Here is a 20,813-nt window from a genome sequence, read left to right on the forward strand (position 1 = left end):
AATCAATACCATACGCCTCACATAAATAACCTCAATTATGCATTTTTATTCAGAATTCAATATCTGATGTTTTGTAGCTGATGGGGATGGTGGGTTGTGTGGTTTTTCTTTTTGTCAGGAGATGTGCTGGGTAGATGTGCTACCATTGCTGAAGGAGAGTTACAATGTTTTTTTCAAGATCAGGTTTCCTGCTGGACTTACTTTTTTATTTTTTATTTTATTATTATTATTATTAAAGATTTTCTTGTTTTACAGAAGTATGTGTAATGTCTCTCGTATTTTGTAATGTCTCCTGCTGGACTTACTTAAAGAAAAAAAATCTATTTGGGTTTAAAGGACTCTGCAACAAATGGAGGCAATCACAGAAGGACATGTGGTCATAACAGAACAAAGCCAATTATCTGATGTACATAAAGGCTATAGAAATGTTCCACTGATCTAGATGATTGCCTTTGCCACCCTGATTAGATTCTATCCTTGGGGCTCCACAGAGTTTCTGCTATCTTCAAAGAAGTGGTGCACAATATCCCAGCACCACACTTTGCCTATGTCACTGCATGTATTGACAGCCTAGTCATCTATGGCTGCATCTGGGAAAATAATCACCAAGCAGTCATCTGCGCTTCCTTAGAAGCTACAGACGTCACTGCCACCACACTCAAATGCCAAATCAAGGCCAAAACTATCACCTGTTCTCAGGCATCAGACAGGCAAGGAGGTTTTGAAAAATATAAATGTATATATCTAATATTTTATCAACTACGCTACATTCAGAGAACACTTGAGCAGTGCACAGAACAGAAAACAATACAGATGGTAAAATATAATTAAAATATAAAAATGCAAGCATTAAAACCTGCAGAAATGAAATAGACTAATTTGGGAAGGCTTGAGAAAAAAGTGAAAACAAAAGGTATTGAGCCTTACTTTGCTCCTAAGAAAAGAGGATTTCATGAACCAGTGGTGCAAAGCCATCATGAGAGCAAGCCCATTGCCCAAGTGACTGTCCCAGACCATGGCTGCGTGGCTTAGACTCTCCTTTTGCCAGTGAGGCTAGGGAGCTGTCCAAGTGCAATGTTTCCAGCACAGCAAGGGAGCTGTCCAGTACAGATACAGGAAGCTGCTAGGTGAGGTGCTGCCTCAAAAATGGCTAGGCACAAACAGCTGTTTCTGCTGCCCAAGCCCTTTCTGGAGCACCAGCAGGGCTCTGACTCCTTTTTCTGGCTTCCTCTGGTCAAACAGGGACCAGGGAAAGACTCATGCTGCCAAATGCATAGTGCCTGTTCTGGTCTAGTCACATCAGCTGCCATCTCTGCTCCTGCAAATGGTTTTGGGGGATCTGAACCTGGAAGGTGGGACCAGAGCATGCTGGGTCCCCTGAAAATGCAATCCTCTGTATGTTAATCTCAGGGGGGTTGTCCATCTCCACTGACTCAGCTTAAGCTCCAGACACAATGGAGTCAACAGTAGGATCCTCCTCCGAGGTCTCATCTGGTCCTGGAAACTGGCAGGGCATGGCAGTGATCCTGACCAAACCAGCTGTCAAGCCCTTGACTTTACCAGCTTCTACCAATGCTTTTTACCACTGTTTACCCAATGCACAGCTCTAAAAGCAGATCTGCTTAAGGAAGGGAAACATAATCCCGTTCAGGAGACCCTACTCTATGAAAAAGCCAATCACCTTCAGGCCTGGCCTCATTAGTCTCCCCAAACACCACGATTCTCAGGAAAACCTCCCTATCTTCATATATACTGATGACTAGTAGCACACTGACCAAATGTGCAGGAGGAGGATGTTCCAACATTGAAGAAGCCCTCTCCATTAAGTGGATAATTCCCTCCTTCCACTATTACCTGACTTACATTCCCTTCATTGCGGCAAACTCTACTCTGACAGTTCATGTAGTGCACAAAGCTCTGCTCACTGTGCTTTACACTCTTAAATATTTACCATGGGACATATAGGAAGCTAACAAACCAAACTGAAGGGCTGTAAAAGGGTTCCATTTTGGGCTGAGACTCTGCACAGGCAACTATTGTTTTCCTGACTTTGGAGCATTCTTAGTTTTGACTTGTCTCCCAGTTGAGTCATTGGTGCTGACTCCTGGCTTGACCCCTCAGCTCTGACTCCTAGACTGACCTCTTGGTTGACCCCTGGCGCAACTCCTGGCTCCAACTTGACAGCTGCCCACAGCTCAATTCTGACATCAGTCAATTTTATTTCCTCCCTCCTTTCCTTCCATAGAAAAAAAAAAACAGAGGCCCCATTCTGCCAACAGGGCAAAGACCCTTGCTATTTGCCCCTGAGATCAATAAATAAGACCCCACAGACACAAAAGCCACATCTAAAGATGTTCACTTTAAAGTGTACAGTACTTCTTTTCCCCCAGCAAGGCGGGCAGCAATAAACATAAATCTAATTTTTGTATTCTGGTTTAGATGTTGATAGACCTGGCAATAGCTTTGGGAACATCTGTCGCCATGCGTAAGATGTGCTGTTGTGACTGGATCATGCATGCATGCTGACTATTTGATTCTATAAGCTGACATAAAGCTTAAGCCTCTGCATGTTTACTCAGAAATAAGCACTACAGCAGGCATTGGCAACCGGGTGCCCTCCATATGTTTATGTTGCCTGTGACGAGTTGGAGTTCAAAACATCTGGAGAACACTAGATTGGCAAAGTCTGCCCTACAATTTTCAACTGAGCTTAGTCACAGGTAAGTGTGCATAGCACCGCAGACAAAATATATTGGTCTTTCTGATGAAAGAAAGAAAGAAAGAAAGAAAGAAAGAAAGATTACTGTCTCACCAGATGGTGACACTAAGCAACAGTTTGCAGTAGAATAGGATAACAGTCCAATGAGGCTTTAATTTATTTTTTATTCAAGTGTTTATACACAATAGCTACCCTAAGATAGTGAAGTATGGAGCCAGGTTTTGAGAACATGTGTAACATGTTGCACATAAAGTACAGTGGTGCCTCGCAAGACGAAATTAATTCGTTCCGCAAGTCTCTTCGTCTTGCGGTTTTTTCGTCTTGCGATGCACGGTTTCCCATAGGAATGCATTGAAAATCAATTAATGCGTTCCTAGGGAAACCGCCTTCAGACCAGGTCCGGGGTCAGTCTGTCCCCGGACCTCTTCTGAAGGCTGGGGGGGGGGGACAAGGGCTTTTCTTCCCACCCCCAGCATTTTAAAAAACCCCGGGACAGCGGAGGACTTCTCCGCTGTCCGGGCGATCTTAAAATGCTGGCGGGCGACATTTTAAAATTGCCCCGGACAGCGGAGGACTTCTCCGCTGTCCGGGGCGATTTAAAAGCCCCTGGGAAGGCAGGCAGGGGGGGGGGGACAAAGACTTTTGCCCCCCACCAGCCTTCAGAAGAGGTCCTGGACCTCTTCTGAAGGCGGGTGGGGGGCGAAAGTCTTTGCTCCCCCCGCCTGCCTTCAAAAGGTGTCCCCGCGGCGGCGGGAGGTGTCCCCTGCCCCCCGCCCGGCTTCGGAGCACCGGGAGAAGCGATCTCCCCGCAGCCCCTTGCTTCAAAAGAGGTCCGGGGGCAGCAGGAAGCGAAGCGCTTCTTCCCCGCTGCCCCCGGACGTCTTTTGCAGCAAGGGGCTGCAGGGAGATCGCTATCTCCCCGCAGCCCCTTGCTTCAAAAGAGGTCTGGGGGCAGCGGGAAGCGAAGCGCTTCTTCCCCGCTGCCCCCGACGTCTTTTGCAGCAAGGGGCTGCAGGAGATCGCTATCAGCCTGTGCCCAACCTAGCTGGCTGCTGGCACCAGAACTGACTGAATGTATGGATTGTCTCAAACATCTCCTCAAAGGCAGAACTTTAATCACTGATCACAACACCCCAATCACAATCCTTTTCCGCAGAGTCAGTTTGCATATGCAGCTGGCTATTGCAATATCTGAACTGTCCCTCTTACCCAAATGCACACACCTGCAGGGAAAAATAACTGAGTAGTGACTCCATGTGCAGTCTTGATTCTTCTCCCTGCTTTAAGATTCAAGAGGGCCCACCTCCAAGGACAATGTGACAGCATAATAAAATATCATGACCACTTAGTAGTAACTAAACACCTTAACAAAAACTGCCGATCTAATGTAGTGAGCTCTACCATGTCTTTAGCTCGCCTGTAATATATATAAGCCCGGAGGTAATTGCAGCTTGCACGTTGAAGATAGAAGCTAAGCACCAACTAAATTATGATTAATGAGAGATTAAGGATTAGTCATAATGACAACTAAGAATTATACTTCGTCATTATCTGTTTTGGTCACAACGACACAGAAAGCAATCAAAATTTTCATGCAAATCCTGCACTTCTGCATTAAAGTAATAATGAGATTATTCCAGTAGAGCAAACCAAGAGTCAGAAATAATAGATTTATTGAGTTTTCAGGAATTTAAAAGACCTTCTTTGCTGAATAATAAATTCACTTGTTTAACCTGTCTCATATATGTTCACTGATATCCTGGAATATGATATTGTCCAGTGTTAATGAAGTGTGATATCAACAATTTACTTTATATTTTAATGTTATCTGTCATGTTTATAGTGGGCCTGAAACTCTGCTCTTGCTATTTCTTGCCGATGATAGACCACTTTCCCTTGCCTCCCACTCTCTGCTTGCCTCACCTCACACCACCCTTCAGCTCAGTGGGAACTAGCTCTGACAGTGACATCAAGTCATTCACTGCAATGCTTCATCTTTATATAGTTACAACAGTTGGGTTTCTTCACTGGATAATGCACAGAACATTCTGACACTTTAAGGATCTGCTGTGCAGGTTGCCAAGAAAAATAGGCATGACTATTCCAAAGAAAACTTCTTGTCAAAAACTTTATCAATAAAATTAATCATACTCCTCATAACCCTCTAAAGAGAAGAAAAATTAAAAGGAGCAATATATACTTGTGATATGATACAGAGGACCCCACACAAGTGGAGTGTGCTTTATAGGGGATGCACAAACTTGAACTTTAGATTTCCAGTCATCTGCACCCAGCTATATAACATTATACTTTCAGATTTTAATTGTAGCTTTATAGATACTATGAAAATAGTCCAGCCAAAATTAGGAATTATGCAGCACACCTCTTTTATAATGTGGATTTAGAACCATTAAGCTCACAACAATGTCTAAATAACTCTTCTGATTAGTTGCCTAGACCTCTGATATCAGAGATGGAGCTTCTGTTTCCACTGGTCCATAGTACCATCCATCTTCATTAAGAGGCTGGCTTTTACTGACTACTTTTATTAATTTATTTTGCTATAATGAAATATAATTACTATATTATTTGTTATTATTGTATAAATCAGTCTTCAGCATTGCCAACCTCCAGATGTTTTGAACTACAACTTCTATCATCCCCAGGCAGAACACAACAGTGGTTGGTACAAAGAAAAATTAAAAGTAAAACAGAGGAGACAAGATGGAACTCTAGAAGATTATACAAGGAAGGGAGTGCAGGTAACATGAGCTCTCATCCATCATTACTTTTTGTGGTCTTTCTACCAGAAACTAGAATAACTACTCAAAAGCAGTCCCATGAATGTCCTGTCCCCAATTTTAACCTTCAACTCCCCCAAATTAGTTATCAACATCTAATGATCCAAATGCCAAAGAAACAGGGTATCAATAGAGTGCAACTTTCATTACTGACATCTACTGTAAGCTCATCAGACAAAGCCACAAGCAGAGTCTCAGAAAGAAGATTAATCTTAAAAACACCGAAAGGATGAAGAAATGCAACGTTTTACAGAAAGCTGAGATCAAGAAGATTGCTTTGTCAGAGAATATGAGCAGTTCTACAGAACGAAGAAGCAAACAGCTTCATGCTACTGTAAATGACGGTCCTTCCAAGGAATTGTGGGGCGGGGGGGGGGTGGAACTCTTTAAGTCTTCACTGTTCTTTGGAAAACCTGTCAAAAATGTAGTTTCAGGTGCACCTAACTCTCCAGAAAAGAAAATGACGGTAATAGAAAAGCTTGTCATTATGACAAGAATCCAAGGAAAGAAAGCACGGGAGACTAAATTGCTGTTTCTAATTCTCAACTCTCCAAATGTGTGGAAGCGGTGTTTTGAGGGGATTTGTTTTTGTTCTTAAATATAGGGACATTATATGTATTTGTTCTGGACTGGGACAAGTAATTACTTATGTTAAAAAAGCAAACAACAACAACAAAGATGAAGATGTAGAAATGTATGTGACATTTCCCTCCTTCTGGCAAAAGAAACCTTGCTTTGTTCAGTATTCTCATCCCAATAATTCAGTTGGTGTCCCTACATTTTGTAAAAGAAAATGTGCCCAAGATCTATTATTTACCTGCTAACTATTATAAATGGGTGGTACAAAGAATGCAGAGCTCTGAAGATGTTGAGTGCCTGAACATAATCTGGAAAGCCTCCTTGGTGTGATAATACAGTGGCATTAAAATGCTGGAAAGGAAAATGTAGAGACCATGCTTAAAATGGTTAAAATATTCACCTTGGAGACTGACATTCTTCCCAAGCTGCAAGAAGCTCTTTAAAAAGAAATTATAATGAAACATTAATTCGAAAATGATCCAGTCTGAAATATTAATCATAGACAAAAATAATCACAGCTGTGTAATTTTGCAGATGAAGGCTGTGATCCATAAAAGTTCCCTACTGCCCACGGGTACAGTGCTCCATTTATTCCTCCGCTGTAGTTTGCACAGGTAGCTGAACCTTGTCAAACCCCAGCCACACCTGGGGTTGAGAGATCACAAATCTCCAGTGCCACATCATCTGGTTGCAACAACTACGTCTCCCAGCTGGGGAAGAAGATGCTGCAGGCGTATGGCTCCTCAGCAGGTGTTATTACAACTGGCCCCATCAGTCATGCGGCAGAATTTATTATTGTCATGCAACATTTGGGACGTGTAATTTCTCAAGCTCAGGTATGCCTGGAACATTCCAGGGATCAGGGGCTGGTGGGTCACCTTGCAGTGCTCTGCTGCATGGTTCTGTGGGTTCTTCTCCCCCCCCCCCTTTATTGTTTGTTTTTCAAAGTATGTTTTTTTTGCTATATTTTAAGTGGATGTTTTTAAATAAAAATAAGAATAAACATTTTGCATATCATAAAATATAGAAGCCATACCTAAATTAGTAAATGGTGTTATGTGCATGAAGGAGATATCCATCTCAAGCTTTTCTGGTTTTTTCACTGGACTGCATTGGTATTGCATGCTATCCTAGCAGCACTGGTGTTGGCATCCGTCTGTCTTGGGAGGAGTGCATCTTTGGGGGGGTGAAGTGAACCCATTGGAGAGTTACAGTGCCTGCTGTGACTGTAGAGCAGTTGCAGGAGAATTGCAGTTCTACTCAGTCGGTAGAGCATGAGACTCTTAATCTCAGAGTTGTGGGTTTGAGCCCCACATTGGGCAAAATATTTCAGTATTTCATGGGTTTGGACTAGGTGTCCCTTTTTTATTATTCTACTGTTAACTGAAGGCGAGGATCTGGCTCATTTGTGAATTTCACAGACTTGTGTCCGGGGCAGGAATTGTACAGACTTCCTCTTCATTATTCATGTATGTAATAAAGTCACCGGAAGCTTTTTAAACCCAATTTTATTATTGCAGTTTAAAAATTAATCCCAAATTGGGAAAAAGGAGGTGGTTACCTATATGAATGAAGTAATTTTTTTTTTTGGGGGGGGGAGTAGGAAATAATAAAAAGGAGGGAGGGAGAAAAAAGTGGACAAAGTTGACCCAAGGAATGTTGGTGCCTGAATCAAACAACAAGGTGGTGTGCCTCCAAGTGGATTAAAGTAAGATACAACACTGGAGATGGGATAGCATCGTCTGCTGTAATTGAGGACAGCAGAGTAGCTTAGGAAACACAGGGCAAGATGGACAGCAGGCTAGCTTAGAGAGTATATGACAGACTGTGCAACACACACTTCATTCTGTCCTCCAATATCTTGCCAGTGCTCACTGCCCAAACACCCTGCATCTGCTGCCTGAGGCAGCTGCCTCACTCTACCTAATGGTGGCACCAGTCCTGAAGGGTTGTAGAATTTCAAAGAAGCAACACACAGCAAACAGATGACAATAGCAACATAGGAAGCTACCTCATGCAAAGTCAGACCATTGGTGCTTCTGTTATTGAGCATGTCTCAATAAAAGCTGAGCAAATGTCTTCACATTTGTCCTCTTTGCACATATGTCAATACTTTGCCAAATAGGGGCAAATAATGCAAATCATTAATCCATTGTTGTGTGCCTTCTTTTTTAATGTTGGAGAATCATACACTGAACCATTCCTGTTGCAAGCATGAGTCACTGCTCATGATGGCCACACAGATTTATGGAGCAAGCCTGGGCTTTGCAGTTAATTACAGCTGTGAGTATAAAGTGCATTATTAATAGCAACTGCAATGTTATAAAATTAGAGTCTTATGGGCAAATGCTAAAAGCAAGGAAAACATATTTATAATGAATATGCTTCATTCACTGTTGTTGCCTGATATGAATGAAACATGTTAAGTATAATGAACTTACACCGATAGCACATCCTAAGGACTCAGGAATTTGTTCATGGCATCTTAGCTAATAGAACTGAGGAGGAAATACATGAAACACTTAAAATATTCATTACCCGTCATGAGAAAGGCACGGTGGGAAAATAGGCGGGGGAGCAGATTTTCATGTAGGGCCATCATTATAAATAAGAACGGAGATTGTTCAGTAGTTCAAAACTCAGCTCAGGTTGCAAGCAGAATACATGACCAGCATAAAGGTTATTCTAATTACAGCTGATAATGAAGTTTGAGAGAGTAGATGATTAATGAAGAATGTTTGTGTTATGAGAGCTAATAATAATGTTTCCAACGATTCACAAATGCCATTAGGTTATGGTGATCAAATCCCTGTTTTGTCCGCTGTGAAAGTCTGTGCTAATAATTAGGATGTGCAAGCCAAGAGAAGCTATGAGCTGTGGAGAGGAAATGTATGGAATAATTTGTGTTGCAATGTTGGGAACAGCCATCAAAAGAAAATAAAAATCTACTGTGGGTAACTAGCAAACTATGACAAGTATATATTGTTTCGAATGTCTACCATGCAGATCATACAGTCAAACTGTCCAGTTTGAGTTGAACATCGTGTGACCCTACCCTGAACTAACTGCAGTTTCAAGACCATATTCAAAGTTAGCCACACTTATAATGTGGTACATAGGTAGTTGCCTTATACTGATACTGAGTCCATCTAGCACAGCATTGTTGACAGTGACTGACAACAGCTCTTATGCGTTTCAAATAGGGGACACTTCTAACCCTATCTGAAAATGATAATGATTTAGACTTCCTAGCCACTTGCTGCATACACAAGAGATCTTCTCCAGGGCAGAGGTGAAAGCTGCCTATAAAATATAATGGAGAAGTGTCAGGTACCACAGGTCTATGAAAGTATCTGGATTCAGGGACGCGGGTGGCGCTGTGGGTTAAATCACAGAGCCTAGGGCTTGCCGATCAGAAGGTCGGCGGTTCGAATCCCCGCGACGGGGTGAGCTCCCGTTGCTTGGTCCCTGCTCCTGCCAACCTAGCAGTTCGAAAGCACGTCAAAGTGCAAGTAGATAAATAGATATCGCTCTGACGGGATGGTAAACGGTGTTTCCATGTGCTGCTCTGGTTCACCAGAAGTGGCTTAGTCATGCTGGCCACATGACCTGGAAGCTGTACGCTGGCTCCCTCGGCCAATAAAGCGAGCTGAGCGCCGCAACCCCAGAGTTGGCCATGACTGGACCTAATGGTCAAGGGTCCCTTTACCCTTTACTTAAAGCTACTTTTTACCTTCTTTTTTGAAATAAAAATTGGTAAGTCTCTTTTTTATTTAGACCTTGTAAATATAGATCACACATCCTTTCCCTCTTGGCATGTTTTATTGTTGACTTAGTGCTGGCTTGGTCATGTCCACAGAATGCTAGATGGCAGGATTCCCAAGGACATGCTCTATGGCTTCTGCACCAGGCCTGTTGGCAGACCAACTCTGCCTTACCAAGATCTCTGAAAATGTGACATGAAGGCTGTCAACATCAGCCCTGCCATGTGGGAATCCCCTGCAGACGACCGCGGTGTCTGGAGACAGGCAGTCAAGTTGTGTATCCATAGCAGTGGCCAGAGGAGAAATAACTGCTGAGAGGATCGCAGAAATGGCATAGTACATCTGGATGCCTTTATCTGCCTCAGCTGCAACAAAACATGTCTCTCCCGCATTGGTCTCTACAGCCATAGCATGTCCTGCAACCTTCCAACAGAGGGGCGCTCCCCTGAGACAGACAGATGCCACACAGCACAGAAAATCACATAGCTGTATCCTATATTTCTTTATCAGAAATGGTGATAACTTATCCTTTTTTAAAACAAATTTGCAACCACCGGTCATTATTTTTTAAAAAATTAAACAGAAGGTAATGATGAAATCCAGGATTTTAGTGTGACCCTGATTGGGCTTCAGCATTTTACCTTCCCTACCACAACCAAAGTAGCAGCTCTTTGGTCTTTTTGCTTTAAAAAAAATAATGAAATGAGTTTTATGTTGTTTTAAATTGGCCTGCCACAAAGCCAGAAAATATCATTAACTTCCTAATGCACAGGTTGGGGATAGGTGACTGTATATGGAAAAGATTAGTTCAACTAAGCAGAAGTGGGTTTGTTTGTTTTTAAATATACATAATCAAATTATCATAGAAAAAATATTTGCAAAGAGACATTTAAGAAGGGAGAAATTTCATGCTTTATATGCCACTGCTGGAAGCCCCAAAGCCAAGATGAGTGAGTTAGAATTTCTCATAGCAAAAGCACTTCCACTTTTTCACCCCTCTCCCACTATATTTATGTTAATATATTATTATTATTAATGTGAAAGGGAAAGTAGGAGAGAGGCATTTATAATGTGAATGAGCATTCTGTCTAATGTGGGCTTTACATTCACATCACAAACCAACTGAAGCAATACAGGATACATTATCAGAAACCAGGCAAGTAAGTGAAAAATCAAAAGAATGCAGGATATATAATCTATAGTACTGTATAAACAGCATTGGCTATGGCATAGTAAAAGTAAAGGTAAAGGTACCCCTGCCCATATGGGCCAGTCATGTCCGACTCTAGGGTTGTGCGCTCATCTCACTTAAGAGGCCGGGAGCCAGCGCTGTCCGCAGACACTTCCGGGTCACGTGGCCAGCGTGATGAAGCTGCTCTGGCGAGCCAGCACCAGCGCAGCACACGGAAACGCCGTTTACCTTCCCGCTATAAAGCGGTACCTATTTATCTACATGCACTTAGGAGTGCTTTTGAACTGCTAGGTGGGCAGGAGCTGGGACCAAAAGACGGGAGCTCACCCCACCGCGGGGATTCGAACTGCCAACCATGCGATCGGCAAGCCCTAGGCGCTGAGGTTTTACCCACAGCGCCACCCGCGTCCCTTGGGCAATGGCATGGCACTATATTAAAAAGAAGTATGCCTTCCAATACGTTAGATGAACTCTTCAAGAACAAATTCAAACTCTTCAATTTCCACTGAATTCCTATGCGTGGAAATTTCAGGTTATATTATGACCCTAAATAATGTGCTAAAGATACATTTTTGTTTCTGTGATATATTAGCCCTGAAATTTTGGAGAAACAGCAAAGCCAAATATATATATATATAACAAAGTTACTTCATTAAGCTTCAAACTGACTAGCTAAACCTCACATGAGGCAGAACACCAGGAAGAAATGTATAGATAGGGATAAAAAAAATGTTTGTGTCATGGAACTGATGAGAGAAGAGGTGACTATTGATTATTTTCTCCTAAGGGGTGCCATGTTGCAGTTGCTAAAAAAGAAAATAAAGATTCTAGTAACTGTTCCTTCCACTGGCTCATTTCGTTAGTAAATGATTATGCTATAGTTTGTGCCAAGATGTTAGAGAAAAGACCTGTTGAGACTTGTTTGATGTCAGCACCTCAAACAAGATCACAAAATTTCTATATTTTAATCGATACTATGCGTTTTAGCAGTTTTGAATGCACATTCCTTTGAAAGTTAGGGCTTAAAACAGCTGAATAACAGTTTTTTAAAGGTACACCAGTATCAAACCTTCACTTTGGACGGCTGCTTTTGTTAAAGGCTATCAATTACCATTTCTCTGATGGTTTTATCCATAGCCTTGCTAAACCAAATCATCAGAATTTAAAACGATATACTACATCAGTGTAATTGAAGCTCCTAAAATCTAGCTACAAACAATGGACCAAAATTAAGCATTTTTAAGACCCAGTTATTGCAATGAGAAAGATCTAAGCATATGTTTAACTCTCCCGTGAATATAAATGGGATTTAAAAATGCTTAACTTTAGACTTCCGGAGGCGGCGCGAAACAAGTAATGGCGGTCCTCTTTGCGCTGCGAAGAGGGGCTCCGCAGAAAAGGGTCGTTCGCTGCGGCAAAGCGACGACCCACTAAGAAAAACCACGAGCAGAGTGAGCTCGTGGCCGTGGGATCCGGCGGGCACCTAGAGCGACCCCCAAAACGAAGAAGGGACCCCGTAAGGGGCTCCGGAAGCGCGGAGGGGAAGCGGTGCTGTGGATTCATCGCTCTTTCTGCGGGAGTGAAGCCGCGCGGCTGTTACGGATGAGCGCCGACCTTTCTTCCTTTTACATTGGATTACAAACCAACTACTCGTGAGTAAGATTCACCTGAGATTGGATTACAAAATTTATGAATTTGGCTGAAAGCGGGAGACGAGAAAAAGGAAGTCCGTCTCCCGATGGTGCTTAGTGATCAAAGGCAAAGGATTTGACAGGCTGGAAGCAGCACAGAAGGGCTTTAAAACGAGAGAAATCATACGCTTAGAGAAGCTGGAAACTGAAAGGCAAGTTATTTTTATTTCTTTGGGACTGGCTCTATCTTTCTTTATGGGGATTTTCTCCTCTGCTAAACTTACTAAAAAATTTTAAAGACTTTAAAAACCCAAGCCCCGGACTTGCAGCGGGACAAAAGGCTGTTTTGCAGATACACTTACAAATCTGAAATGGATACTTAGAGGCATCACTGTTGGATACAATTTAACAACTGTACTTTGCACCTTTTAAGAGACTTGTGGTAACATTGTGAGAGCTCTGCTTGAGGGAAAAGGTCTTCTCCAAAGACTATTGTGAATTTACTTAATTGCAGGAACTTTAATGGCGACTGAAATTTTGCTTCTTCCTCCCTGAACTGCAACATTACTCCCTCTAGTGGAGTTTGGGACTTACAATTTCCTGAGAACCAACTTTGTTTTGTCTCTCTGTGGTTTGGTTGTTTACTCCAGGGCCTGCCTTTCCCATGAAATTTTTGACAGCCTGACCTTGAATCCAAAGACAGGTGGGGAATGAGCGACAGAGTAAAAACAAGAGCTGCGTCGAAGGCAGGGAAAGGCAAACTGACACAAACAACCCTATTTTCTCAGGGACGCAGATCTTCAGTCCCTGCCGTCTTGCAGACTGCACCCTCGCCAACAACTCTAGCTGAAGAAGCTGAACAATTAACAGGTGAGGATATGGCATCTGGAGGGTCTAACACTTTGTTAGAGGAAATGTTACAACAATTTGCAATTTTGAACAAAAAAGTGGATGACCAAACTGCAAAAATTGATTTAGCCACATCCTCAATTACCAAACTTTCAGAACAGGTGGCTAAGCATTCACAAGACATTGGAAACCTAAATGACGTAACATCTGAAAATCGAAAATTGGCGGAGGCTGCGAACCAAAAAGCAGAGGCCGCAGCAAAAGGAGTGGAGGAACTGAAAGGAGAGGTAAGACCGCTCCACAAACATATTACCGACCAGCAGGCCTACCTGTCTTTGGTGGAACTGCGAAACAAGGAAAATAACCTGAGATTACGCTCTATCCCAGAGATTGAGAAAGAGGACTTGATAGGTTTTCTAACAGCAGAATTCTCTAAATTCTGGGGTATTAATGAAGACACAGATTTTAAAATAACAACTGCATTTAGATTGGGAAGAGCCGTTGGAAAAGACAGGCCTAGAGACTGTTTGATTATCCTAAGGACTAAGCAGGAGAGAGACAAGCTACTTGACCTACATTTTAACAAAGCACTTGTGATACAGGACAGAAGAGCACAAATCTACAAGGACATCCCTAAGCAACTACTGGATCTCAGATCTAACTATACTGACCTAGCTGGACTTTTGAGAGGTAACGGAATACCATACAGGTGGGAGTTTCCACAAGGCCTTTCATTCAAATACAAGGGAAAGAAGATAAAAATCAAAACGAAAGAGGACAGCCAGAAGTTCCTACACGACAACGGAGAAGACTTGCAGAAAGGAGCAGCAGCTATTTGGCCGCCACCAGAGTCTGGGAAAGAGCCACCACCTTCGGACTCGGACAAAAAAGAAGACACCCAATAAAGAGTAACAACAGATCGACACAGGATGTCTCTGCAGCTGTATAGTTGGAACATTAATGGCGCGAATTCCCCAGAAAAACGCAAAAGGATCTTCCATATTTTAAAGAAAGAGAATTTGGACATAATTTGTTTGCAAGAAACTCATGTGACCAGGTTACACAAGAAGGTGTTAATAAATAAAAGATTAGGCCAAGAATTTATTTCATCAGACAGAGTTAAAAAGAGAGGCGTGGTGATCTACGCCAAGGAGAACCTTTCACCAAAATTCTTGTTTAAAGATGAACAAGGAAGAATCCTGGCTATTGAAATATCGACCCAAGGAGAGAAAATTTTGATATTAGGAATTTATGCACCAAATGAGGGGAAATCAGAATTTTACAAGAAGCTGCATGAGACATTACTGGACTATCTGGACTATTCTAACATCATTATGATGGGAGATATGAATGGGGTTGTCTCTACTTTTATGGATAAGTCACAGAACCAGAATTTGACCAAAGATGGAAGACTACCAAAAACCTTTTTTGAATTAACTGACAATATGGATTTAATTGATTTATGGAGGACGAGAAACCCCCTTGGTAAAGAAGGAACTTTCTTTTCTGAGGCCCATCTGTCATGGACAAGAATCGACCAAATTTGGACAACTAGAGGGCTGGCACCTAAGACTATAAAAATAGAAATCTGCCCAAAGACATGCTCCGACCATAACGCTTTGAAAATGGAAATGAGACTTACTACTGCCGATTCCTTCAGATGGAAAATGAATGACAACCTGTTAAGAGATCAAGAGATTGTAAAGAAGGCCCAAAAAGCTTTAAAGGACTACTTTGAAATTAATTTGAATACCTCGGTGGAAAAAAGAATAATCTGGGACGCGAGTAAAGCTGTTATGAGAGGGTTCCTGATACAACAGAATACGATCAAGAAAAAGTTCTGGAATGGTAAAAAGGATAAGATACTGGAGAAGATAAGAGATGGTGAGAAAAAATTAAGATTAAACCCAAAATCAAAGGAGACTTTAAGAGAAATTAAATTCCACCAGTCACAATATGCGAAATTGATTAATCAAGAAGTGGAATGGAAGATTAAACAAATGAAACAAAGATCTTTTGAGTCGGCGAATAAATGTGGGAAACTGCTAGCTTGGCAGTTGAAAAAGAGACAAAAATTAAATTATGTTACCAATCTAGAAGTTGAAGGAAAGAACATTCAGAAACCGGGAGAAATTAGAAAGTGTTTCCAGAAATATTTTAAAAAACTGTATACACAAGGATCCGAGGATGCGACTGAGATAGAACAATTTTTGAAAGAAAACGGCCTTCCAGAATTATCACAAGAAAAGAGATCAATCTTGAACTGTAAAATAACACAACAGGAAATTGAGGATGCCATTCAGAATATGCAGTTAGGCAAATCTCCAGGTCCCGATGGACTTACCTCCAAATACTATAAGACCTTAAAAGACCACTTGACACAACCATTAATGGAGGTTTGTAACCAGATTATGGGGGGAGGGAGGGCACCAGATACGTGGAAAGAAGCATTCATCACACTGATACCTAAAGTGGAAACTGAAAAGACTCAACTTAAGAACTACCGACCCATCTCACTCCTAAACGTGGATTACAAAATATTTGCGGATGTTTTAGCTAATAGATTTAAAAAAGTATTAAATGAAGTAATTCATAAGGACCAAGCAGGCTTTCTCCCAGGTAGACATTTGTTTGACAACACCAGGAACATTATCGATATTCTGGAACTTTTACAAACAAATATTAACACCAAAGCAGTGTTAATTTTTATTGATGCGGAGAAGGCCTTTGACAACATTTCTTGGAAATTTATGAAGAAAAATTTGGAAGGGATGGGAGTGGGAAGGGGGTTTGAGAATGGAATAGAGGCAATCTATTCAGAACAAAAAGCTAAGTTGATAGTGAACAATGTGGTGACAGAAGAACTTCATATTGAAAAAGGAACACGCCAGGGGTGCCCCCTATCCCCTCTGTTGTTTATTTCGGTCCTGGAGGTTTTGCTGAATATGATAAGGGAGGATCGGCAGGTACAAGGAATACGGGTCGGAGCGAAACAATATAAACTGAAAGCATTTGCAGATGACTTGGTTTTAACACTACAGGAGCCAGAACCTAGTACAAAAAGAGTTTTGGAATTGATTCAGAAATTTGGTCGGGTGGCGGGTTTTAAGTTGAACAAACAAAAAACTAAGGTGTTAGGGAAAAATTTGACGGTTATTGAAACAGAGGGGTTTCAGAAGGAAACAGAACTAAACATTGTTAAAAAAGTGAAATACCTGGGGGTCAATCTGTCTTCTAAGAATTTGAACCTATTTAAAGATAATTATGAAAAATGCTGGTCAGAGGTTAAAAAAGATTTTGAAATTTGGTCAAGATTGAAATTATCCTTGTTAGGACGAATTGCAGTTATAAAAATGAACGTCTTGCCAAAAATGTTGTTTCTGTTTCAAGCCTTGCAGGTCGTGGACAGAGTGGAATGTTTTGGAAAGTGGCAGAGGGATATTTCTAGGTTTGTCTGGCAGGGCAAAAAGCCCCGAATAAAGTTTAAAATACTAACTGATGCAAAGGAGAGAGGGGGGTTTGCCCTGCCGGACTTAAGGTTATATTATGAAGCTGCGGCCTTCTGCTGGATGAAAGATTGGATCTTATTGGAAAACACTGATGTCCTAGATCTGGAAGGCTTTAACAATTCGTTAGGTTGGCATGCGTATTTGTGGTATGACAAGGGGAAAACATATGGAATGTTCAAAAACCATATTGTCAGGAAAGCAATATATATGGTCTGGAAAAAATATAAAGACTTATTGGAAAGTAAAACTCCGAGGTGGATCTCACCAATAGAGGCCAAAGCTCGGAAAACAGCCAATATGGAGGCACATTGGCCGAAATATTGGGAAATAATAGAAAACATTGGAGGTAATTGGAGGTTGCAGAGCTTTGAAAAACTAAAGGATAGGGTGCAAAATTGGCTACACTATGCCCAAATTAATGAGGTTTTCAAGTTAGATAAAAAAATAGGATTCCAGGTGGAAAAATCGAAACTTGAGACAGAGTTGCTAGAACCAAAGACCAAGGTATTATCGAGAATGTACAACTTGCTGCTTAAATGGAACACTCAGGATGAGACAGTTAAGTCAGCCATGATAAAATGGGCTCAAGACATTGGTTACAACATTATGTCTGAAGACTGGGAAAGGTTATGGACCACCGGTATGAAATTTACGGCATGTAATGCCTTGAAAGAAAACATTATGAAAATGGTATACCGGTGGTACATGACCCCAGTCAAGCTTGCTAAGATATACCATTTGTCTGACAATAAATGTTGGAAATGTAAGGAGGCTGAAGGGACATTCTTCCACCTCTGGTGGACTTGTCCAAGATTGAAGGCCTTTTGGGAAATGATTTATAACGAGTTAAAAAAGGTGTTCAAGTACACCTTCCCCAAGAAACCAGAGGCCTTCCTTCTGGGCATTGTCGGCCAGAAGGTGTTAAAAAAGGATAGAACTTTTTTTATGTATGCTACAACAGCAGCAAGAATCCTTATCGCTAAGCACTGGAAGACCCAAGATTTGCCCACACTGGAGGACTGGCAGACGCAATTGATGAACTACATGGAACTGGCCGAGATGACTGCAAGGATCCGAGACTTGGGAGAAGAGGCAATGGAGGAGGACTGGAAAAAATTTAAAGACTATTTGCAGAAGTATTATAAGTTGTATGAAACATAAGACGTCGTATGATTTGGAACGTTAGCCCCAGCAATGAAATTTAATTATTTATGAAACTGATAACACTCATGAAAGAATCAGAGTTGAAACGGGTAAAAAGGATATTATGCTATATTTTTAGAGTAATTGGAGAATAAGAGATTTAAACTTAAATTGCAACTGAAAATATAAAGAAACACACGAAATAAGGGTATAATTTGCTGACAATTTTATTATCAAGAATGCATTTATGTGGGAGATGTGGGGAAGTCCAATGGAAATTTGAAATAAGTTGTCGAAATGGTTGAGATTTTCTGTTCTCTTTTCCTTTTTTTTCTTTTGTTTTGCCTTTCTTTTTGTTTTCTTTGTAATTTGGAAAAAATGTAATAAAAATTATTATAAAAAAAAATAAAATAAAAATGCTTAACTTTACTGGATTACACCTACTGACTTTTGAAAGGCTTTCCAAGAAAAGGCAAATTAAGCCTGCTGCAGAAACTATCACATTATATATTTTGTGTCTCTAATTATTGGTGAGTACTAACACATCATAAATGCCTTTACTAAAGTTCTGTTCAGATTCAGTGAAGCTAAGGTGATGTTCTGAAATAGGTAAGTGTGAAGCTTGGCACAGATAGGATGCTGTGAAATAAGTAGGATTCCAATATGAGGGTGGGTAAGAAAAGTAATTATTTTAAATTTAAAATAAAAGGCACCTGGCTACTTTAGTCACTGTGTTAAATAGCCTTGTCTTACTGTTTATTTTTAGTTATTATTGTTGACCAAATCATGCACCTCTTCAAATTATTTCAGGATGTCAGTATTGGAGCCACGGCAATCAGGATAATATGAATGAGCCAAGGTGTATCGCAACTGAAGAGAGACGGAGCCCACTGGAAATCATGAAATGGCAAAGATGGAAGCAGAGACAGTGGAAAGACAGATTCCAAAACACAGGAAACTGTGGACTATTTGTCCATCTGCTAACCCAGCACTGTCCACTCTGACTGGTATCAGCTCTCCAGGGTCTGATACCAGTACAGTGGTGCCTCAGTTTAAGAACAGTCCTGTTTACGAACTATTCGGTATAAGAACTCCGCAAAACTGGAAATAGTGTTCCGGTTAGCAAACTTTACCTCAGTCTACGAATGGAAGCCGAATGGTGGAAGGGCATCGGTGGCAGGAGGCCTCATTAGGGAAAGCATGCCTCGGTTTAAGAATGGCTTTGGTTTAAGAACGGACTTCTGGAACGGATTAAGTTCGTAAATGGAGGTACAACTATATTGATCTTGAGGTATTTTGAATGCATGTGATTTGCCACTGAGCAATGAAATCATGAGTCAAGCTGTTTGTCCACTGACCGCACCTGCCTCTTTCAACCTTGGGTTCCCAGATATTGTCAGACTACAATTCCCATCATTCCCAGCATGACCAGTGGTCAGTGGATGGGAGTTGCATTTCAAGAACATCTGGGAATCCAAAGTTAACAATGGCTGGTCTTTACAGTCTGGCAATGGCTCTCCCGGCGTGCAGACTGGGGTCTCTTCCAAGATGGTGGCGACTGAACCTTCTGCATGCAAAGCATATGGTCTAGCACTGAGCTACAATCCTCCCCCTTAATAAGGTTAGTCAGGTGCTATGGAGAACAGGAGCTGAGGTCTTAAGGCACAGAATTTATCCACAGCAAGCAATACAAAAGAGAACCAGACCTAGAATCGGGAGGGGTAGAGTTAGGTAATCCATCCAAGGGAGGGCTAGAGAACTGGGAAGTAGAAAACATGGGATGAACAGAGAAGGAATTCGAGGACAAAGGCTGGGGACAACACCATACCTTTAAAGCACATCTCCTCCCTCCACAAAGGATCCTGGGACCTGCAGTTTGTTAGGGATGTTGGGAACTGTAGCTCTGTGAAGGATAAGCTACCATTTCTGGGATTACATTGTTTTTAATAGGAGGATGGGTTTTAAAAGTATAGCAGATATGCAGCAAACATCTGGAAATATTTATGATCGGGTCAGGAGGAATCAATGAGGCCAGCAGGACAAGGCTGGACCACAGTAGGGTCAGGAAAAGTACACATTGCCATATTTTTTCCTTACTGTGCATTCTTCAGTTATTCGTCACACCGCCACACAGAGCCTCCCACAGAATTCATTATCCTGAAGATACCTTGCTCTGGGATCATTTATATGTGGTTTTTCTGAAGACAAGATTGAAACATAGTTCGAGCCAGTTTCTGATCCGCCGCACCTAGAGAAAACACAGTACAGTTAATAACCAAATAAACAAAAAATTACAACTGAAACATTAAAACTACAAATGACAGAGCCTGTGTAGTGTAGACTAGGACCTGGGATATCAGAGTCCAAGTCCCCACTCAGTGTTGAAGCTCACTAACAGACCTTAGGCCAGCCATAGTCTCTCATCCTAATCCACCTCAAAAGAAGGATAAAATATGGAGAGGGAGAAGTGCGCCACCTTGAGGTCCTTGGATGAAAGGTAGGATGCAAAATGTAAAAATAAGTAGAATTACAGCTTTTTCCCAGTCAGGACTCACCGGAACTTTGTTCCAGCACCTCTCTGGTGGGCGCCATTGCCAAATTTTACTCACAGTACTGAGTAAAATGA

The 20,813-nt window shown here is 41.5% G+C and overlaps 1 protein-coding gene across 1 annotated transcript in view; it reads right to left on the reverse strand.

Moving 5' to 3' along the window:
- Nucleotides 1-20,306, reverse strand: part of TMEFF1 (transmembrane protein with EGF like and two follistatin like domains 1) — a 106,226-nt gene extending 85,920 nt beyond the window's left edge. The window contains exon 1 of the mRNA XM_082234607.1: nt 20,285-20,306. Coding sequence (XP_082090733.1) covers nt 20,285-20,291 — 7 coding nt within the window. The 5' untranslated portion in view covers nt 20,292-20,306. The remainder of the gene's footprint in view (nt 1-20,284) is intronic.
- Nucleotides 20,307-20,813: the final 507 nt, after the last annotated feature.

This window comes from Podarcis vaucheri (genome assembly GCF_965113315.1).
Source record: "Podarcis vaucheri genome assembly, chromosome: 8".
Taxonomy (NCBI): Eukaryota; Metazoa; Chordata; class Lepidosauria; order Squamata; family Lacertidae; genus Podarcis; species Podarcis vaucheri.